At 45.4% G+C, this 24,380-nt stretch overlaps 1 protein-coding gene across 6 annotated transcripts in view; it reads right to left on the reverse strand.

Moving 5' to 3' along the window:
* LOC115156868 (partitioning defective 3 homolog) overlaps positions 1–24,380 on the reverse strand; it is a 246,517-nt gene that overhangs the window by 153,506 nt on the left and 68,631 nt on the right. The window contains exon 1 of one of the 6 annotated variants that reach the window (XM_029704659.1): positions 8,451–8,702. The exons of the other annotated variants lie outside the window; for them this stretch is intronic. Within the exon in view, the coding sequence (XP_029560519.1) occupies positions 8,451–8,456 (6 nt within the window). The 5' untranslated portion in view covers positions 8,457–8,702. Of the gene's footprint in view, positions 1–8,450; positions 8,703–24,380 lie in introns of those variants that run through there. 6 annotated transcript variants of the gene reach the window in all.

Genomic DNA, 24,380 nt, shown 5'->3' on the forward strand with positions numbered 1-24,380 from the left:
ATAGAGCCGAACAAGATTATAGCTGTGACTGTTGATAATGCTGGCTATATGGATGTTGCCATCAAGAGGCTACACATCCTAAAAATAGGATGCTTTGCACACACATTGAATCTGGCAGCACTGAAAATCTACCAAATGACTTCCATTGATAAAATGGGCAGCCTGAATCAGAGCAGTGGTCGTGTGGTTCAAGAGATCCTCGATGTCCAGCCTGAATCAGAGCAGTGGTCGTGTGGTTCAAGAGATCCTCGATGTCCAGCCTGAATCAGAGCAGTGGTCGTGTGGTTCAAGAGATCCTCGATGTCCAGCCTGAATCAGAGCAGTGGTCGTGTGGTTCAAGAGATCCTCGATGTCCAGCCTGAATCAGAGCAGTGGTTCAAGAGACCCTCGATGTCCAAAACAGTCTTGAAGGAAAAGCAGAAGCTCCTTGGTAAGAAGCCAGTTCAATCTATTAAAGTATTATTTAGAAATTCCCACATTTAATTCAATATTCAAGTGTGCGGTAATTAAATGTATGTTGTTTTTTTGTTGTTGTTGTTTCAGTCCTTCCGCAACACTCACTCATCCCTGATGTCAAGACCAGATGGAACTCACTCTATCTAATGAGAGATTCATGGAGCAGTATCCAGCGATCCAAGCAGCAGCCTTGGACCCACGACTGCGAAAAGCAATGACCAAGGACAACCTGGACCGTCTGAAGGACGAGGACTTCCGTAAGGCTGAGGAGTTTGTCCAGCTCATGAGAATCCTCCATACATCCACACTGTGTGTGTCATGTGAAAAGAATGCCACCCGTGGACAGGTCATACCCATCCTCCACAAACTGGAAGAGCACTTCACTGTGAAGCAGGAAGATACAACGTTTGTGGCGACCATCAAAGAGAAGGTGTGGGAGAACCTCTCCGAGCGCTATCAGGATGAGGACATTCAAGCCTTCCTGCATGAGGCCACAGCAATGGACCCCAGATTTAAAGGGAGGCCGGTGAGTGACGCCACCTGGGACAGGCTGAGGAAGGAAACTGTTGAGGCCAATGTGACAGGAGCAACACCAGGGCTGTCAGAGGAGCCGGAGCAGACAGACACAGAGCACCAGCAACAGGAGGAGTAGTCTGAAGGAGAAGGAGAGGAAATGGAGGAGACAGTCCCTCTATTGTACAAAACAAGGAGTGCCTTGGAGGAGCTGTTCTCAGAGGAGGACAGGGAGTTGAGGTTGACGATCCAACAGGACACCTCGTCCCTCACCCTCAGCGAGCGTGTTGACCTAGAGGTGGAGCTCTACAAAGGCCTGACTCCCATCCCCATGGCTGAAGATCCTGTGATGTGGTGGTGGGAGAAGAGAGCTACTCTGCCCCTCCTCACAAACATTACAACAAGCTACCTCTGTGCTCAAGCCTCCTCCACCCCTAGCGAGAGGGTATTTTCGACTGCAGGGAACACAATAAGCCAGGAGAGGTCCCGACTTCTGCCAGAGAAGGTAAATATGTTGATCTTTCTCCAGAAGAACTGCTAAGAACTGTCCTTTTGCAGCCTACCTGCAGGCCCCACCCGTGTTGCTCTATACCACTGTCTTTTCTTTTGCAGGAAAATATTGTTTATTTCATTTGTTTTACATTTCCATCATCATAACAGAGTCTATAATAGTGATTTGTTCAAAACATTGCTGTTTCTTTTGCTGTAAATCATTATTTTATTTATTTTAAAATATCAGAAAATAAAGCAATGTTAATTCTGTTCTTAACTTAAACAAAAACAACCAATAAGTATACCGTTAATGTACCGGATCAATAAGAGTAGTAATAACGTTAAAATCTTAACGTTACCCATCCCTAGTGGGGAGTGACCCCCCCCCCCCCCCCCCACACTACCAGGTGTGTGTGTGTGCGGTGAAGCAATGTGAAGCTCCCATTACACACGCCGTACTAATTGCTACCTGTGTTGGCAAGCACAGACTTGGCCCAGCCGCAAAATAATTACTCGTCCACACACACACACTCATCGGGGGTGGTCTTCCCTGAGAATGACTAGGTACACAAACGCTAATGTGTGTTGATTGCCCTGAGAGACCGTATGAGTGTGTCGGTCTTTCTGTGTATTTGACAGGATCGGTGTGTCAAAGTTCATTGGTCGCGTACACAGAATTGCAGGTGCAGGCGAAATGCTGGTGCTTCTAGCTCCAACAGAGCCGTAATAACACCTAGCAATACGTACATAATCCATTTTTATTTTACTAATATCAGAACGCACAATGTCAGAGTCGGGAATATACATAAAATATACTGCATGAAAATACCTTTAGATGCCATTGTAATAATCCATACCGGTATGTGGATCCATACTGGTGTACCTTAAAAGACGATATATTGTCCAGCCTGAATGCTACAGAAAGGTGCTCCTGTCCTATGGGCCGTTCTGCCTATACCACAGACTCAGTGGACATGCCAACTGTGACCAACCCAAAACAGGAGAAGTCCACTTCTCTTAGAGCAGTCCGCTATGCTCTTTGGCTGACTTGGAGCAGGCAGCCATCACACTTGGCCCGCAGCAGTAGAGCCTGTCTAGAGCCTGTCTAGAGCCTGTCTAGAGCCTGTCTAGAGCCTGTCTAGAGCCTGTCTAGAGCCTGTCTAGAGCCTGTCTATGCCAGGTAGAGAATAAAGAGCAGAGCTGACAGTGAGGGGGGAGAGTGGCCCTGGACCTCAGCCTCCACAGTTGTAAACCACCAGTACTTAACGCCATGTTCCTCTCATAGCCAACAGCTACAACACAAAACCCCACAACAGGGCCTAAAGCCTCAAGTCAATATCATAGGTACAGCAGAAACATCCGAACAACAACACAGTGCTTGCGTCCCAAATATCGCCTACATACAGTAGGGCACCCTATCCTGATGGGGCTGTGGTCAAAAGTAATGCACTATAGAGGGAGTAGGGTGCCAATTGGGACGCATCCAATATGTATGAACCCAACCAGGCCAATAACATCATCCTAACTAGCTGAGTAACTGTCTGCAGCCTACACATGTAACGGATATACTGAGGTGGTGAAAACAACCCACAAGGGTCAGTAGTAGAGAGACAGCGAGGTACTGTTCGTATTGTGTCTGGCCCATTTCATGAGTTTTGTTTGATTTGTGGCATGAGAGGGGAGAGATGACTTGTCTGTAGCCTTTTACTGTAAGACATGGTCAGCAACACACACACACACACAAACAGACAAACACTCAACCACATCAATCCGATCCAATCCCCCCATTAAATCATGTTGACTTCACAGATGATTTGTAAACGATGTAGACGTACATAGAACCCTTGTGGAAGTGTTAATCTGTTCTCAAGACCGATGTCAAAGTGGTTTGAAGTCTGGTGGGTGTAAGGGAGATGGAATTTCTGACTGGGGTGCAACCCCACACTCCCACTGCTGTAACCACGAGTCCACCGAGACTGAGCCGAGCCAGAACACTGCCAGTGCCTTAGTACTGTCCTTGACCCGATGGCCCTCAACCACCTACCCATGCACACACAAAGTGCATATTTCAGAGCGACAGAGAGACAAAGTCTGACTAACCCGGGAATGTAGGATCATGTTCAAATGTAGAACAACGGTGACCAGCATAGAAGGAGCAGTTTGAGCGTAATGACCCCTATCCATTTAATGGAAACAATAGAAAGATGTGGGGAAAAGGAAGGTTTCTCTGAATAAGACCTACATTGAATAATAGGGATAGAATGGAATAGTAATTGGGGACGGAGCTATAGTAATTTAAATGTATAAAGAAGACATTAATCATTTCCCGGGGATAAAGGCTAGACATGGCTGGCTGTATATTACATATTTCATTTGTCAAAGGGAAACGACACGTAAGCTGTCGGAAATTGAAACTAAAACCACAGTCCACATCTTTCATCAGACACATGAAACCTGAAAAAGTTTGTTCTCACATGAACTACTAGCCTACATCTGATGGTTGTGTTAACTTTCCTCACTTAGAATAGGCAACCTTAGAGATCTGTGAGACCGGTTCAAATCCCAGGCCAAGAGCTGCTGACAACATTCCCACTCAATAAAAGTCGGTAAACACATGGCTCTGCATACATGTAACTGCCAAAATAAAGAAAACACCGACATAAAGTGTCTTAATAGGGAGTTGGCCCACCACGACCCAGAACAGCTTCAATGCACCTTGGCATAGATTCTACTAGTTTCTGGAACTCGATTGGAGGGATGCGACACCATTCTTCCACAAGAAATTCCATCATTTGGTGTTTTGTCGACGGTGGTAGAAAACCCTGTTCCGGCGACGCCCCAGAATCTCCCATACGTGTTCAATTGGGTTGAGATCTGGTGACTGAGACGTCCATGGCATATGGTTTACATCCTTTTCATGCTCATTTGACACATGTAATTTGGCCTATCCAGCATTTTAATTCATGGAATGTTATTTGCTTAATTAACTCAGGAACTACGCCTGTGTGGAAGCACCTGCTTTCAATATACTTTGTATTCCTCGTTTACTTAAGTGTTTCCATTATTTTGGCAGTTACCTGTACCTCCAATAACAATAGGCCTACTTCCAACAGAGCTATTCAATGTGTGTTGCTGTTGACCTACTGGTTAATCCAATAGAATACCATCCAATTAAGCACCTTGGTATAGTCTGAAGAATTAAGATCATTTGGTAGTCTGAAGAATTAAGATAATTTGGTAGTCTAAAGAATTAAGATAATTTGGTAGTCTGAAGAATTAGGATAATTTGGTAGTCTGAAGAATTAGGATAATTTGGTAGTCTGAAGAATTAAGCACCTTGGTATAGTCTGAAGAATAGAGCACCTTGGTATAGTCTGAAGAATTAAGAACATTTGGTAGTCTGAAGAATTAAGCACCTTGGTATAGTCTGAAGAATTGAGCACCTTGGTATAGTCTGAAGAATTAGGATCATTTGGTAGTCTGAAGAATTAGGATCATTTGGTATAGTTTGAAGAGTTATGAGCACTTATACTAGAAAGACGCCAACTAACTTCCAAAGCCTGATGGGAGAACAGTTAATGAGAATCATTCATCACACAGTATCACCCTTAATCACATTGAAGCTATATTTATTCTGTTTTCCTCGATTAACGGCTTCTCAAGCCAATCAACACTTAACCAGATATCATGGGCATATTCTACAATGTGGGTGTTCAATTAACTGTGAACGACTTGTGTCGCGGCGGAGGAAGAAAAGCTTAAAGACGTGAGTGTGTTTGAACAGCTCAGTGACGACGTCTACGGCGAAATAGCGTCCCGGCGCGCTTGACGCTGCACCACAGAGATAAGTTTGTTAAAAATACAGTCTCCCTCCCCACTCATAAATCAAATAGAGCCAGTAAAACCCACTCAGCCTGGCTGATACTAAAATGTCCACTTGGCAGACACAGGAAGACGGAAACGGCAGTAAATACCTTCAGTTACAGAAGGTTTACATGGCGACTAACGCAGCGGGGCGAAATGTATTGTTTCTCCATGTCCTAGTCCCAAATGGAACCCTTTTCACTATGTACTGCACTACGGGCTCTGGTCAAACGTAGTGCACTGCATAGGGAATAGGACATGGAGACTGTTTGTTACTTTATGCTCCCAGCATGCATGGGCTGAGGTGTTTAAAGACACAGAACACTAATCATTCTATTTCCATGTAGCTTCATTTCCTGCACAAGGAGACACTGGGCCCTAGTTGCAGCCATTTCAGAGAACGTGCCAGTATAATATGCCAGTTCTTTGTAGGGGATGCGACCTCTACCCTGGACTGTAGGTAAGGCTTGTGTTATTCCGGCAGTGATGTAAACAGACACTTGTTTGTCTAACCTTTCTGACCGGACAGCGGAAATCTGAATACCATGTGTGCTAAATCACTTTTCAGCTAGCTCCTTAAAATAAAAATAAAAGCCAGGGACAGCCTCCAGAAAGAAGCTTGAGACATCCCTCCTCTCAAAACCCTAATTTCAAGAGACATTTTGCAAAACCAACAGTAATAAATGATGTTTTAAACAATGCTAGTCTTTCTCCATAGCATCTGTCTGGCCAGTGAACAACACACACTTGGCCACTTGGAGAAAGTCATAACATCTTAAATTGAGTTTAGATGCCTTCTGACTGTTATTTCCTGGCCCGGCCGGCTGAGTAGAGGGAAGTTGCATCGTTCCTCACGATACAGCTGGCTGAGCTCAATTGCATCAACATTGAGCAATTCTATTGTTTCACAATGTGACGAACCCAACGCTAGTGGAGCGCAGCAAAGGAAACAAGGGCTCCCTTGCTTTTCGCAATAAAACTGCACAATTAAAAGCGAGCAGCAAGAAAAAAAAGGGCTGAAGCAGAAATGTGTTTCATCAGACAGCGTCTGGAGGAGTCCCGGGTGTCCAATACCGCCCCTTCCTGTGATGCCAGCTAAGCATTTCCCCCAGTAAAGAATGGTACCGTCCTAAATGGCACCCTACATAGCGCACTACTTTTGAGCAGGTCCCATAGGGCTCTGGTCAAAAGTAGTGCCCTACATAGGGAACAGTGTGTGATTTGGGAGTCCCTCTGCTCGCCTTTCAACAGCTCTGCGTTTCTCATCTCATCCAGTAATGGGGCCCCTGATGAGGCCTAGGCCTACACTAGTACACACTTAATGAAGAATCATCATCTAGCTTTATGGCGTATAGAGAACCAACACCATAAGCCAACTGAGCTACAACTAAATAGCTGTGTCCTCACATAGGGTTCTGGCCGGGAGTAGATCACCATGTAGGTTGCCATTTGGGGCGCAGCATATTGTATGTGAGCTGACAGCAGCCAATGGTCATTGGTCAAGAGGATGACTAAGGCCTCGTCCTGGCCCACGATGCATCTGGAAGAGCTCAACGCTGTATTATTGATGAGTGCTGACAGTGATGTGCCCTAACCCTTAACAACCCCGTCAGCAGGTCACATAGTTAAAAATGGGGGGGGGGGGGGTCTGAGACTGACAATCCATGGGGACCTTCAGGGTCCTAAGGGGAACTGGACCTATCTTTAATTGGAGGTCGAGGGAACATTTGAGGGGGCGGAGTGACAGTTTGGTAATGAGAAATTATAGTTCTGCTGATGCCTTCTGAAATAGAACACCGTCCGACTCCAGTTTGATAAGCAATTACTTATCCCCTTGGCTCCATTACATTGGGCGGGATTTGGATTAGAAAACATTATACTTCAAATACATGGAAATCTCAGAGGAGATTAGCGCTCATTAAAGGTCTTGACAAACCATGATAAATGAATTAGGTTATCAGGTGGTTACAAGAGGGCCTACTCCACATAGTCATGTCAGGCTGCACAGCAAATTCTTTCATTTAATGTCGCATTAGGTTCTGACTGTGAAATCGGATATGTGCATTTTTTATAAAATCACATAGATCATCCCAGCTATTCCCAAAAAAAGAAAATATTTTCTCAGCAAAAGGTCATCTTCTTTCTCTTCTCACGGTCTGTCTCTCTCTCTCTCTCTGCCAAAGGTTGTCTTCCTTCTCCATTTTGTTCTCTCTGACAGACCACTAGTAGCATTAAAAGCCCTCAACATACTTAGTCACGTCGCTCCTCCTTTCACCACCGTAACCCCCCAGAGCGCAGCCACAAAACCGAATTAAACTCCAATAAGCAGAGCACAAATGAAACTGTCAAATTCATGTCGTTGGGAGTTTGGCACAAATCAATAATATGGGCAGGCAGGCTGCGTCCCAAACGGCAACCTATTCCCTATATAGTGCACCATCCAGCCCTGGTCTAAAGTAGTGCACCATGTAGTGCCGTTTGGGACGAAGACCAAGTCTTTGAGACCAGAAGACTCCCCGGCGACACTGACACATATGGTGGGAGCATAACACAAGATGGTTTTCACAGGACTCATCAGTTAAAGTCAGTGTGTGCTATTTTGGCATTGGGGAAGGGGTATGACGACGTGACACTGACTATGGATCACAGTTCCTACTCTGCTCTTTTACAAGAACTAGAAGCCTACTTCTCTGCTCACATTAGCTCATCTTCAACATCTCTGCTCACATTAGCTCATCTTTAGCATTAGAGTTCTAATACTATATACTCCTCTCTAATTTACAGTATCATAGACCCATATCAAGTTAGTCAACAAGGTGGTTAGTTCCCATTGTGTTCCTAGATGCATATCACCACCGTGTCAAAGTCAGACACCCTGTCGGAAATTCCATTGGTTTAAAATCCAGGTACATGTTGCTCGTGTCGTTTCAAGATTGACAGAATTGTGTAGAAGGTCAGTGCAGTACCCACAAGGAACAAGTTCCACTTCTTCAAGCACAATGCGGTTCATCGCGTATGCGATGCAGTCAAGAGTTAAGAGGACCCAACGCAGAAAAGACTGACTGTCAGTTTGAAAGTTGGTCTAAAACCTCGGCCTGCCTGACGAGGAATGGGAATGGTCTTACCTGCATGGTCACGTCAGATCCTAAACCTTCAAACACATTCTACAGTGCACTGCGTACTGAGAGATGACAGCCACAGCAAAACAGAAAGACCAAAAGAGAGTTGAGGAGACTTCAGTCCAACAGATAAACCACCACAAACATTCACCCAGAACCAGCACACTGTGCAATCTGTTGATGGTAAACTGCCACAATGAGTTTGGCCTTCAGCATGTATCATTCAATGATTGAGGTCATGTTACTGAACACTTAGCTTTGGATGCCTCATGGGCAAAAGAGTTTAAAGCAAGATGTTGTTAATATTATTATTAATACTACACTGAACAAAAATATAAATGCAACAATTTTCAAAGATTTGAGTGACAGTTTATAAGGAAATCAGTCAATTGAAATAAATTCATTAGGCCCTAATCTGTGGATTTAACATGACTGGAAATACTGATACGCATTGGTTGGTCTCAGAAAACCAGTCAGTATCTGGTGTGACCACCATTTGCCTCATGCAGTTGATTGTTGCCTGTGGAATGTTGTCCCACTCCTCTTCAATGGCTGTGCAAGGTTGCTGGATATTGGCAGGAACTGGAACACGCTGTCATACACGTTGATCCAGAGCATCCCAAACATGCTCAATGGGTGACATAGTTAGTATGCAGGCCATTGAAGAACTTCAGCTTCCAGGAATTGTGTAAAGATCCTTGCAACATGGGGCCGTGCATTATCATGCGGATGAATGGCACAACAATGGGCCTCAGGATCTCGTCATGGTATCTCTGTGCATTTAAATTGCCATTGACAAAATGCAATTGTGGTCGTTGTTCGTAGCTTATGCCTGCCCATACCATAACCCCACTGCCACCATGGGGCACTCTGTTCCCAACGTTGACATCAGCAAACCGCTGGCCCACACAATGCCATACACATGGTTTGCGGTTGCGAGGCCGGTTGGATGTACCACCAGATTCTCTAAAACAACGTTGCTGGCGGCTTATGGTAGAGAAATGAACATTCCTGCAGTCAGCTTTCCAATTTCATGCTCCCTCAAAAATGTTGTAATCTGTGGCACTGTGTTGTGTGACAAAACTACACATTTTAGAGTTGCCTTTTACTGTCCCCAGCACAAGGTGCACCTGTGTAATGATCATGCTGTTTAATAAGCTTCTTGATATGCCACACCTGTCAGGTGGATGGATTATCTCGGCAAAAGAGAAATGCTCACTAACAGGGGTGTAAACAAATTTGTGCACAGCATTTTTTTCAAAGTAAGCTTTTTGTGTGTATGGAACATTTCTGGAAACTTTTACTTCAGCTCATGAAACATGGGACCAACACTTTACATAATGCGTTCATATTTTTGTTCAGTGTACATGTACACACTGACTACCAATCAACGTCAATACTTAGCACCCAAATGGAATGGAATCATGTTGGAATAGGGGAATGAATTCCTCCCTGACTAAATCATGTTCTCGCAAAAGACAGACACTTTCTCTGATCCCTCACAAGACCACAGAGTACTAGACTACTACTGTGGCACTATGGTGGAAGTGGAAAAGCTATACATCCTAAACATGAGACTATTACCTAATGAAAAAGCCGGGAGGGTAGAACTGGCATTCAGGCTTTCCCGTGGAGACGTTTTTATTAAGAGGAAATGGATACTTTATCCAGTATCTGGGGAGAAGGAGAGGTGCACAAGACTGGCCTTGTACTGCATGGAATAAGCACTTTTGCTTATAGCACAAGACAGCAGAAAATCCACTTGATACAATACACATTGTCCCAAAGAATAGAACAAGCTGTGAAAAAGCTTATGTAAGAAAAGGAACAAACTAGCTAATTTGTGGTGACAAAGGATGTCTGTATCAACACTGTACCCCGTCTTACAGTAGCCTACATTCACAAGATCCCTGTTTACTTGCTTTGCAAATGCATAGGCATTGTAAAATAACACCACAAATGCTTACACAAGTCATATTTTCACTCTAACAAGTATTTAGACGGTCATCCGTATAGCAAGGATTGTAAAGCACAGTTAATAGGCCGTCGACTGAGCAAGTCATCAGAATTCACAGGGCCAACAGTATTTGACCATTTTTATACTGGGCATAGCTTCAGTACATTTTTTTCACTGGCTGACTCCAAAGACATGGTCATAATAAACATGTGTGTATGATGTTGCTATACACATAAATAACTCCCAGACAGACTGTCCCTCCCGACCGGACACTAAAGAGCTACAGCCAAACAGATCTACGTCACACCACAGGCTTTGGTCAAAAGTAGCGCACTATGTAGGGAATGGAGTGACATTTGGGACGCACACTGGAAAATGATCTGATAGGCTACCAGTATCTGTTTCTACATCCCAGGGACCCTACTGGCTGATACGAGTCATATCTAAGAGGAACTTCCCATGACCTCCAAAACGAGCCGGTGAGTAACCATTTGAAATAATTGCATTGATTTCATCATTTTATAAAATGGCTTAGATCAACCATCTCAGCCTGATTTGTCAGATGAATGTTCAGTAGAAGTCCCAGTAGTATCCACTCCAAATGGGCAGCTCCACCCAACCTATTACAACCTGCGGCACAGGCCAGACAGTCAGGACGTGACTCAAATGGCACCCTATTCCCCTATGTAGTGCACTACTTTTAACCAGGGCCAATAGTGAATAGAGCACCATTTGGGACAAAGCTGAGGTCTCTGTTCTGCTGCCTTTGTTCTGTGCTTTAGTTCAAAGGATATTGTCTGTTGGGGTTTAATATTATTCAAGAGTGAGTGGACAACAAGTCCAGTTCCCCTCGTACAGCAATTAATCTTGTGTGAGCCCCAGTGTACCAGATTTCAAAAGATAAAGAAGTCTGCATAATTTCTGAGCCAATTACCATGACAGGCAGGGAGGGGAAGAGAGGACAGTGGAGGACGTTGACAAATGCTGCCTGGAACGGGACTCAATTTACGCAGCGACCTCTCCTTCAGTAGGCCAAGTCTGACACTAAAGGCGTCCGCATGCCTCCCAGCCTAAACACTTTGTGTATATACTATATTACGATGACATTTTGTGACGTTTTTGTTCGTTTTGGACTAAGGTTTTTTTTTCAGCTGCTCGGGCAAACAACATTGTTTCTAGAGGCAAGCCGAAGTCTGCTCCCCTTCGTAGGTGATTGGTCAATAGTAGGGATTCTTCAATAAAGTCTTTGTTGTCATTCAACAAGAGACGACTAGTTTCCATGCACATCTTTTCATTGAGAAATACTGCACCGAATATTTGCGCGACTAACATGCTGATCAGAACGCACACGTCGCAAAGTAAATGTAGAAATCCATGTTATTCAATTATTGCACCCACACTGCTCGTGCGCGCCTTGCGTTGCCAAGGGCTAAAATAGAAGTCAGTTCTATTTCTGACACAGATTGCGCTCCAAGTCCTGCCTCTCCCATCTCCTCATTGGTTTATAGAAGCAGGTACCCACGTGCCATCTCCTCATTGGTTATACCCACGTGGGTGATTGAAAGACGAACTGTTTTGCCGGTTGTCGTGGTAATACTATGAAAGTGTAGATGCGATCACCATATACGTTCAAAGATGAAAAAGCCTGGAAGGAGGAGAGATGACTAGAAACGATTCGGTTGGCCGTTTTATGTGTGGATTAATTGTCAGAGTAGAGGACCCAGGACAAATTTTCTAGCAACAGCAAGCTAGCTAAATAGGACAAATTAGCTAGCAAGTGCAAGCTAACTAGCTAAATTGCCATACATGTTTAATGCTTTTTGACCTGTCCCCAAATTAATGTCATCAGTTCAGAGTTTGTTTTGATATTTTAACCTGCGTGTCGTTATTGCGTTTGGTGTAGGGGGACAAAATAAATGTATGTACGATAGCGCACGCGTGCAGCCGGTTTGGGTTCCGTGTAAGACCTCTGCAAAAACGTCAAAATTCATGACTGATTTCTTGAGTTATCTTTTACTATTTTGAGGAAGTCTATAGTGCCTACGGCGTCTCAAAATGGAAAAACATTATTATTGCCGCTTTTTTCTTTTTTTCAAGCAAAGATATTTTAAGGGAGTATGCGAGCACACTCGTTCGTTTCGCCTAGCCAAGTTCTGAAACATGCTGACGCCTTAATTCTGCATCCCAAATGGAGCCCAATTCCCTATATAGCGCACTACGTTTGACCAGGCTCTGGTGAAAGGTAGTGCACTATAAAGGGAATCGGGCGCCATTTGGAACGTGACCTAAGCCTGTTCATACGGGGCACTGTCTGCAGAAGACAGTCTACAAAAAGTATTGGAGAAATGACTAAAGCCCATTTTGACTGGACATATCAGGCTTCTAGCATGACGGTCAGAAAATGGACATAGGCTGACCGAAATAGGTTATCGTGGGTGCCGTTTTGTAATATGGGGTTTTTGTGAGACGGAGGAGGTTATGTTCCAATTGCTTCACGAAATCATATCAATTGCTTCAGTGACTATTCACGACGCTTTAACGTTTTATGGTTCCAAAAAGGGACCTCAGAACAGAAGAAATAGTCTTGTCCGTCAGTGATGTTATATCTGCAGATCTATTGCAGAGATGAAACCAATAACAGGTGTATCCTACCGTACGCGTGGGTGCATCCTACCGTACGCGTGGGTGCATCCTACCGTACGCGTGGGTGCATCCTACCGTACGCGTGGGTGCATCCTACCGTACGCGTGGGTGCATCCTACCGTACGCGTGGGTGCATCCTACCGTACGCGTTGTCATTTTCTAGATGACAACATGAAAAACCAGAGAGGGAAAGAGGTGGTAACGTTTAGAGGTACCTTTGTTTCACTGCTGTAAGTGAGACTGACAGCTAGCTCAAATGTAACCATGGCCAGAGAGGGTGGGTACCACAGAGATCCGTATTGACACACTATTTTGGGGTCAAACGTGCACTGGTCTCTGCCCAATCACCCCAGCCAGTTTACCCCCCTCCTAAATCTCTCATTTCATCTCGCAGACACTCCAACCACTGACGGAAAGGCTGAAATGCCATACAGGCAATTTGACAATCAGCAGCCTTGTTTGAAGGAGAAGCAAAGTGAAGTGGCCTTGATTTTCCTCTGAGCATGTATCAAGGGTGGCATCCACGCACAGAAAATCACTGACAGTCATCACAAGGAGCATAACACTGTTGAAACACTTCTCGCAAGAGAATCAATCTCCTATTGAAAAAGACTGCATTATCATCATCACGATCTGCATCATCGCCAATACTTTCCTTTCCATCAACACGGTACATAGAACTGAACATGATCTAGCCTACAGTAGACTACACAAAAATGCAGTCTCAGCCCACCCTTACAGTAAGGACAGGGATTAAAACTAAGTTTCCCCAGACAAGATGCCCAACACCATCAAAACACCAGACTTGTGATGCTCAAATGGGCCGTCTGTTCCGGTAATTCCTTCTCTATTACATAGACGGGCTAATGCAGGCAGCACGGCACAGCGGAGAGATGGATTCAGTCAGTGATCCTATCTGTGAGTAGCCTACAGTCCAGTGAGAGCACAGATAGAGAGCACTGATACGGACTCTTTCAGTCCCGTTGGGTGGAGAGAGCAGTGATTAGAGGGTGGCTGGTTGTGCACCTCTGACTCGGTCTCCCCACGTTAGAACCATTAGGCCTAATCAGTCCGTGCCAGGCTCTCTGGCGCTACATGTCCGTCCGGAGGGAAGTGTGTGTTTCTGTCTTTCTTCTCCACGGAGCAGAGGAACTCTGTTCACATCTCATAATCCTTAAACAAGCAGCAGATTCTTGAGTAGAAGCCAAAACGCTGCCCACCCCTCTGACTGTGCTATCAGATCCAAACCAGGACTCATAAAAAACACTTTAAAAACCACCAATCTGCATCGACATGTAACTGCCAAAATAAAGGAAACCCCCAGCAAAGCTCCTTAATAGGGCGTTGGGTCGAGCAGCCAGAAAAGCTTCAATTGAGCCCTGGAATAGATTCTACAAGTGTCTGAAACTCTATTGGGGGGGGGGGGGGGGGGGTTGTGTTTATGTTGGAGGAAAACGCCGTCTCAGGCGCCACTCTAGAATCTCCCATAAGTGTTGAATTGGGTCGAGATCTGGTGACTGAGACGTCCGTGCCATATGGTTTACATTGTTTTTATGCTCATCAAACCATTTAGCGACCACCCGTGCCCTGTGAATGGGGGCATTGGCATCCTAGAAGAGAACACTCCCAAGGTGATCACTGCCCACTCCTCCCTTCCCGGTACATGTTTTGGTTTTTGCCCTTTGCCCTATCACTACACAGCTGATTCAAATAACCAACTCATCATCAAGCTTTGATTATTTGAATCAGCTGTGTAGTGCTGGTGCAAAATCCCCAAAAAGTGCACCCACGGGGGGGGGGGGGGGGGGGGGGGGGGGCACCCCACACCACAGCCGCCAGAACCTTTATTTATTCAGGTCTTTCCTTTATTTTGGCAGTCACCTGTAGATGACCAAGTAAGCCTTGTCCGAGACAAGAACGGACAGCAGCGCAGGAGCCTCTCTCATGTTTCTGTAGAGGAAACGTATGTACAAGTACACACCTGGACAGGACGCAAGTCTATATTGACTAGCCTATATGGTAAGAATGTGGAAGACATTAAATCTGGTTATGTATGTGTGTTACGCCCCACATCCCATCCTCCACTCGACACACACCTGATCTGTGATGATCCCAGACTGCGTGCTTGTCGGCCGCCCTTCACCTGTACCCCTCTCCGGGCGTCAGCACTTTCTAATGAGGTACGGCTGGTTGCCACAACAGAGACAGAGGCGGAAGCAGCAGTGGTTAATGAGGATGATGCGAGTACGTAGCTTACCCCAGCACGGCCACGGTGGCGGGCTGGCTGGCTTCCTCTGGACTCTCCTCGCCTACGACCTCATTACCAACCAACGCTCTTGACCCCGGCTCGCACTTGTGCTGCAGCAGCCTATGAATGTAAATGTCAGCAACTTAGGAGCACAGTGTATGCTTTGGCGGTAAACCACATATACCGCTACAGACGGTATGATGTTCAATACAGTCAACAACAACAAAAAGTTTCAAAAAGGTTGGGGGGGGGGGCTTGAAACACCACTGCTTATGCAGTGCTTTCAGTATTCAACCATTTACACAAAGTACTCTAATGTCAAAGTGGAAGAAGAATTGTATTATTATTATTGGAAAATAAAAAACACTAATATATCTTGATTAGATAAGTATTCAACCCCCTGAGTGTTAGAATCACCTTTGGCAGTCTTTCTGGGTAAGTCTAAGAGCTTTGCACAACTTGATTGCATAATATACTGCTCAAAAAAATAAAGGGAACACTTAAACAACACATCCTAGATTTGAATGAAAGAAATAATCTTATTAAATACTTTTTTCTTTACATAGTTGAATGTGCTGACAACAAAATCACACAAAAATAATCAATGGAAATCCAATTTATCAACCCATGGAGGTCTGGATTTGGAGTCACACTCAAAATTAAAGTGGAAAACCACACTACAGGCTGATCCAACTTTGATGTAATGTCCTTAAAACAAGTCAAAATGAGGCTCCGTAGTGTGTGTGGCCTCCACGTGCCTGTATGACCTCCCTACAACGCCTGGGCATGCTCCTGATGAGGTGGTGGATGGTCTCCTGAGGGATCTCCTCCCAGACCTGGACTAAAGCATCCGCCAACTCCTGGACAGTCTGTGGTGCAACGTGGCGTTGGTGGATGGAGCGAGACATGATGTCCCAGATGGATTCAGGTCTGGGGAACGGGCGGGCCAGTCCATAGCATCAATACCTTCCTCTTGCAGGAACTGCTGACACACTCCAGCCACATGAGGTCTAGCATTGTCTTGCATTAGGAGGAACCCAGGGCCAACCACAAAAGCATATGGTCTCACAAGGGGTCTGAGGATCTCATCTCGGTACCTAATGGCAGTCAGGCTACCGCTGGCGAGCACATGGAGGGCTGGGCGGCCCCCCAAAGAAATGCCACCCCACACCATGACTGAACCACCGCCAAACCGGTCATGCTGGAGGATGTTGCAGGCAGCAGAACAATCTCCACGGCGTCTCCAGACTCTGTCACGTCTGTCACGTGCTCAGTGTGAACCTGCTTTCATCTGTGAAGAGCACAGGGCGCCAGTGGCGAATTTGCCAATCTTGGTGTTCTCTGGCAAATGCCAAACGTCCTGCACGGTGTTGGGCTGTAAGCACAACCCACACCTGTGGACGTCGGGCCCTCATACCACCCTCATGGAGTCTGTTTCTGACCGTTTGAGCAGACACATGCACATTTGTGGCCTGCTGGAGGTCATTTTGCAGGGCTCTGGCAGTGCTCCTCCTGCTCCTCCTTGCACAAAGGCGGAGGTAGCGGTCCTGCTGCTGGGTTGTTGCCCTCCTACGGCCTCCTCCACGTCTCCTGATGTACTGGCCTGTCTCCTGGTAGCGCCTCCATGCTCTGGACACTACGCTGACAGACACAGCAAACCTTCTTGCCACAGCTCGCATTGATGTGCCATCCTGGATGAGCTGCACTACCTGAGCCACTTGTGTGGGTTGTAGACTCCGTCTCATGCTACCACTAGAGTGAAAGCACCGCCAGCATTCAAAAGTGACCAAAACATCAGCCAGGAAGCATAGGAACTGAGAAGTGGTCTGTGGTCACCACCTGCTGAACCACTCCTTTATTGGGGGTGTCTTGCTAATTGCCTATAATTTCCACCTGTTGTCTATTCCATTTGCACAACAGCATGTGAAATTATTGTCAATCAGTGTTGCTTCCTAAGTGGACAGTTTGATTTCACAGAAGTGTGATTGACTTGGAGTTACATTGTGTTGTTTAAGTGTTCCCTTTATTTTCTTGAGCAGTATATTTGCCCATTATTCTTTAATAAAAAGTACACAAGCTCTGTCAAGTTGGTTGTTGATCATCGCTAGACAGCCATTTTCAAATCTTGCCATAGATTTTCAAGCTGATTTAAGTCAAAACTGTAGTTAGGCCACTTAGGAACATTCAATATCATCTTGGTAAGCAACTCCAAAAAGGTGATTTTGTCTCCCAGTGTCTGGTGGAAAGCAGAATAAAGCAAGTTTTCCTGTAGGAAATGATGCAGGCACCACCATGCTGGAAGATATGAAGAGTGGAACTCTGAAGTCCCAAAAATAAAGTGTTGTATTCAGGACAAAAAGGTCATTTCTTTGCCATACTTTTTTGCAGGATTACTTTAGTGCCATGTTGCAAACAGGATGCATTTTTTCAATATTTTTTAAGAGACCTCCCTCTTTTCTCTCTGTCATTTAGGTTAGTATTGTAGAGTAACTACAATGTTGTTGATCCATCCTCAGTTTTCTCCTATCACAGCCATTCAACTCTACCGGTTTTAAAATCGCCATCGACCTCATGGTTAAATCCCTGAGCGGTTTCCTTCCTCTCCGGAAGGAGAGGAACCATTGGAAAACCTCCCAGGTCTTTGTGGTTGAACATGTGCTTGAAATTCACTGCTTGACTGAGGGACCTTACAGATAACTGTATGTGTGGGGTACAAAGATGAGGTAGCCAATTAAAAATGTTAAACACTATTATTGCACACATAGTGAGTCCATGCAACTTATTATGTGACTTGTTAAGCACATTTACTCCTGAACTTATTTCGGCTTGCCGGAACAAAAAGAGTTCAACAATTATTGACTCAAGACGTTTCAGGATTTCATTTCGAATTCATTTGTAAAAATGTCTAAAAACCCAACTCCACTTTGACATTACGGGATAGTGTGTAGATCAGTGACAAAATCTCAATGTAATCGGTTTTAAATTCAGGCTGTAATTAGGAAAAAGTCAAGGGTTGTGAATACTTTCTGAAGGCACTGTATCCATGATGTGCCAAATACATGAATCTCCAGCTCAGGGCTCCAGCTATGCATTTGGTTTGCCAACTTGCTACTGTGGCTAGCAAGCAAGATCAAGCTTCCTGATTACAACAGACACAGTCAATACCCTCCTGGATCAAGATCCCTGCTACCTAAATTAGTTGAGAGTCCAAAATGGCTTTTTTTTATATATTTTTTTTAATTTGGACAAAAACAGCGCACCTTGTGTGCACTGCCGGTAATACCATATACCCCAGCTATGGTACAGGAACGGTTTAAAAGAATGAACATTTGGATAGTGCCCAACCCAAACATAATGTGCATGTTTTACCTCCCTGTTTGTATGGGATTAACATTGAATTAAAGGTGATGGTGAACTGTGAGCAGCTGGCAAGGTTACCGTAGCTACTGGCTAACATCACAACAGCAGAGGACATCGGTGGGGCTTCCCCGTTTAAACCCTAACGGAGATGAAGGGGCCCCAGCAGTTGGTGGGTGAAGGTTGAGGAGGAAGTACAGTATTGGGTTAGTTCATAGCGCCGCTCTCCTCCCCTGTTCCTCCACAGGCTGTGTTGTAGGCTAAATGAGATTTCCTTGGTGTGATTGGGTCAGCGGAAGGTCGTTGCTCTCTGGCTGGAGGAGCTGGTGTTTAGGTGGAGCATGAGCGATATGAGAGACTGGAGACATCTCCTCTCCAACTCTGATATTAGACTTCATCTCTGGGTTTAGACCCATCACAAAAATGGTTGCTATTTTTAATTACACTGGGATCCAGGTACTGTATTCATCACCCTGACAGTTCCAGCTTGACAGTTGGAAAGGCTAGCACGAGAGGCTCCGATTGACTACATTTTCAGTCTTAATTAAGGACAAGACACACCATAACGATTGGACGGTGGCCCACTGCTTTTAACTGCTTATTTGACGTACAACGCAGATGTGGTTGTGCCACTGTAAAGCGTACGTATAGAGGAAGTCTTTACCTGACAGGGCTATATCCTGTCCTGGTGCATACTTAACTCATCCTAGCTGGACGACCAGGTTTCCTGACCCGAAACGCCATTCTGAAGACTTCGATCATTAAAGCCAGAGGGGAAGGGACTGCTTCTGGAACAGAGTCGGCACTTCTGACCGACTCTGCCGCCTCTCCCATCACATGACCACATCCTGTTGGCCAGAGTAAGTTCACTTCCTGCTCTGTTACTTCCTGTTTATTCCAAGGTGTAGCCGCTGTGACGGGGGAAAAAGCAGGAAGTTATCATCGGGGGGGGGTTACAGGCCCAAGACCACAAGACCACTGTTTAAATGACATGTAGCGAGATAGTGAGTTGACTAACACACCCAAACACAGGGCAATAAACTTTGACAGGCACGAAAAGCATAGCAATAGCTTGGCTACCTGTATTTTATTGTCCTGCTCACATCATGTAAGTCTATGGGGTTTAGAGCAGAGCCTGTGTTCTCCTCCCAGATGACAGAAGGAGAGAGCAGCCGACTGTCTCAATGTTAACACCACAGTGCCTCCTTCTGGAAGAGAAGAGTATTAACTGTGGGAAAAATGCCCAGCATCAATGGGCAAAACCTATGTCTATTCAAGGAAGGCTTTGGCAAGCAAGCAGCACACAAACACTCCCACATTGTGGGATTCATTTCCTCAGAGAAGCGAGCAAAAGCTGGTGGGGGTCGATTGAGCCGTCGCATGATGTAACGCGACACTATAAAACAAGTGCTTTCTATCATCAGGTCCTCTCGCTTTAGAGTTAATACAGTTCCTAGAAGATGTGATAGCCTGCTGTGCCTAACTACAGTACGTCCCCTCTAGCCAGTGGTAGACCGAAGAGAACACCCAGTAAGGACGTCTCAGTGTGTGGCTGTGTAAACACAACGCGCTGCCACGGTGTCTGTGTGCCGCGTTGGCCTAGCAACCACTTCCTGAATCCTCCCTGGACCAAGAGGCTATTCCTTCCCACAGACAGACCACAGCTGGCTGGCACTGGTGACTCACTGTGGCAAACCCTGGTGGCTGGACACCACACTGTGTGTGAGAGTGTGTGTGTGTCCTCCTCGCTCTCTGGGCACGGGAGCAGAAGCAGCCTCTTGGGATTAACATGGAAGGTCCAGTGTTTGCTGTGTCATAAAACCAGGCTAGTGGTTTCCTGTTTGACTCGGCGAGATGTTGAGATGAGCTGTTACATAGAAGACAAACCACCCAATGAAAGATACACAGTCTGCCACTACTGACTAGTCCAGCAACGTCAGAGCAGGACGATCGCAAAGACTCTGTACCAAGAGAGACCTCTGCTGGTCAAAGTTAGAATGTTCCCTGACAGAGAGAGGACAGAGGAACACAAAACTGTGGCAGTATTCAGTGCTGACCTAGGATCACACCCCCATCCATCTGATTCTATCCATTATGATCTAAAAAGACACAAAAACTGATCTCAGAGCAGCACAACTAGTCTGAAATGCTTTACGAATATGGGCCCCTAAACGTGGCTACATCAGACAGATGGCCTCTCTACCCAGGATCAACCACACAGTACATGTGTATCCTGTTGTCAGACATCATCTTTTACATTTAAAAAAATGTTTACTTAGGCAAGTCAGTTAAAAAACAAATTCTTATTTACAATGACGGCCGACACCGGCCAAACCCGGACGACGCCCTATGGGACTCCCAATCACGGCCGGTTGGGATACAGCCTGGATTCAAACCAGGATGCAGTGCCTTATACACCGCTGGGCCACATGAATCATGTTCTGCTTCGGGTGAGGCTACAGTACAACACAACAGCCCACAGTTCAAACTGTATGGAAGTAAGGCACATCAGATAAGACCACACAGCTGTATCAGGTCTGGGTTTTTATAGTGGTTGCTGGGTAGTGGTGCCCCTAAAAACATGTAGGTCAACAACAGCTCACCGAGGCTGCTCTTAAAAACACGCTTTTTAAATGTTTCACTAACACGGGCAGGTTTGAATATCAGATGATATGAATCATCTTCCAATCACTTGACCGCGCCTGCACGCTCTAAGACACAAGCATTATGAAGAGACGTTGTAGTGACGAAACAGGCCGTTGTTCTTTCACTGACTTCTAGCTGAGGGGAAAAGAATGGAGTTACACCAAGCTTCAACAAGGCAGACAAGTTATCAATACACGATTTCAAAAGGCAACAAATAAATCAGTCAAAAGCTAAAGGTATTACGGACAGATTGAGAGTTGCACATTCAACCGTAGTTGAGAATGAGATTAAACAACAGAGGGGAGAAAGTAAGGACATGTTGCACTTACAGATGTACACCACTGGAGGGCAGCGGAGTTCCTCTGTACTTTAACCCTGTACTTTAACCCTGTACTTTAACCCTGTACTTTAACCCTGTGCTACTACTACTTGATACTTCATCAACTTGACAAACGCACACAAAAAGGTCTGTTTTATTGCGACAGTCCGAGTTTGGTATGAAATCAATCTTCATTTTCAGGAAATACAGGAGAAAGGCCTTTTCCCAAAATATCATCAGTGCATAACAGATACTCAGAGCTAGAGGGAGGGAGTGAAAGAGGGAGAGAAGGTTTAAATTCAATATGATTAACATACCCTTCGATCTGTCAGCACCCTATTCCCTTTACAGTGCATTACTTTTAACCAGGGCCCATTCGAATCTGGTCAAAAGTAGTGCACTATATAGGGAATAGGGTGCCATTTGGGACGTTCACTTCTAGACTCCTATTGACCTCTCATACATTCTCTTTGTCTCCACCTCACTGATGTCACACCACTGTAAGATAACAAACCAACACAACCATGATAGGCTCTTTGTATTCATGGTGACAAGATAAAGCAGCAAATGGGGGACCACTTGAAGGGCAAACGGGGCAAATAATCAGATTTGTCCTGTCGTTTTAAAACAGCAGTCATAAAGCAACCATGTGTCTGTGAGGGGATATAACCCGCGTGATAACCTCCACACAACAGGCGTGAAGAAACCGTTATTACGCTAAACGCAAAATAGAAGACCGAATTCTTTCCTTTATATGATATTCCTTGGTACTAAATTTCAGGAAAATCACAAACTGCTTAAATATCGCGAGTCTATTTTCACACCGGATGACAAATGAGGCATGGCCCACTTGAGCGGTGCAAAAAAATGACTTAAAGAAGGAGCGAAGAGCTTGTGTCTGAAACCATCTCTGACGGATCTTGGCCTCCGTGCACAGATCCTCTCACTGAGAGTTTTGCCCCTAAAAAGACTTGTTACATTATCATCAACAGTGCTCTGGCCACAGACCCATTACAGAGCTGGAGAGCCAGCCAAAAGCCTCATCCCCACAGAGCAGATCAAAGGCTCGGCTCAGCGCACATTGTCTCATTCTCTCTCGCTCACTGCAGTCCTGCTCACCTTCCCCCTGACCGCATGAATAACCATGACTCAGGTTAACGTGGTGAGCGTTGCTCTAATGGGGGGGGGCTGAACTGTTCCCGACACACCACCGTTACAATGCTCTACTTTCTGAGGTTCATACCAGCTCCATGGAAACCAAGGCCAACAAGGAATACTGTCATCAAGGCACCAGTAAGACACCTTGTCACTGAGAGCTGAGGATCTCCCATAAGAGGCGTTGTGTGTGTGTGTGTGTGTGTGTGTCTCTCATAAGGCTGGCTTTCATTAACACACTGACTACGCCCACTGCTTGGGAAGTACAACATCTGGCTTGTAAATCACACAAGGAATATTCTGTTTTAAGTGAAGGAAACTCTCGCTTAACATTTGTTACCCTTTTCTGTACATAGTTCTATAAAAATCAGTCGGTGATTTTCTTGACAAAATGTTCTTCACAGGGGTCTTAAATGAGCATCGTGCCCATGTGACGAATACACAGGGAGGGACAGCATGCTTACGCGACGTTCCAACCTAAACCCATTAGACGGTAATGAAACAGAATTCATACGGAACGTTCCGCCTCCGTTCAGACTTTAAACCCCTCTTCAAGTGGTGAACTGGTCAAATGTTTAAAATGGCCACATGTCCTTAGCCGCAGCAACATACAGATGGTATGATTCACGTGCTTTACTTGGCCTCTACAGCTGAGCCCCACTGCAAATAAATAGTCTTTCTGACTAGCTGAGACACTCTCCTGGCTACCACTACAGAGACCTAACAGTCTCTAGATCTTTCTACCAGGTCTTGAAAAAACCCTCGGTAAAATGGTGCGCGTGAGTGTACATTTTGGCCCGGTATCTCCCAGCACCACTAACGACAACAGCATAGCAGTTTGTGTGTTCAAGCGTCTCCCATAGATCTTTCTAGAAACCACATCTCGGCGGTGTCCGTACAGCCTCGTATAGAGGACATGCTGTTGTTCCTATTAGGGGCGGGGCCCAGGAGTAGCGTGGAATAAATGAGGTCATCCGTTAGCAGCTCTGAAGGACGTCTTTGAGGATGGAGACTGAGGCAGATAAAGGATATCCCTGTGTGTGTGTGTGTGTGTGTGTGTGTGTGTGTGTGTGTGTGTGTGTGTGTGTGTGTACTCCACGCAGACAGCTAGGTGCATGACCTGTTGATATGCCTCTGGGGTATTTGTGCTCTCGCTATGGTTTCAATCAAGTGATAAAAGCAGCCCAGGCATGGTCTAAGTCATGTTCTGTGTCCAGTTTGAACAATGTAAAAAAAAAAAAACAAGCCCATAGTTTTTCTTTCTGCATAACTGTAATAAATATCAGTGTGTATTATAGCAGGGGTCAACATGCTTAAAATGTATGTGTCTCAAAAATCAATGCACTCGTCAGACAAACAAGCGGGCTAAATATAGTATCCCCAAAAATCAATGTTAACATTTGTGTTTTCGTGGATATAACACGACCAAAACCCCCTCCCAACGGCGAACACTGAGGGTTCGCCGATAAAGGTTGACTTGCTCGATTTCACAAACGGTTGTTTAACTCGTCGTCCCGGCTCACTACGGAGCACAAGGCCGCATTGTTTTATTTCTTTAACCAGGAAGGATGGAGAAACCAAACCCTGTGTCTGGGACTGGTACAGCAGGTA

The sequence above is a fragment of the Salmo trutta genome, chromosome 21 (genome assembly GCF_901001165.1).
Source record: "Salmo trutta chromosome 21, fSalTru1.1, whole genome shotgun sequence".
Taxonomy (NCBI): Eukaryota; Metazoa; Chordata; class Actinopteri; order Salmoniformes; family Salmonidae; genus Salmo; species Salmo trutta.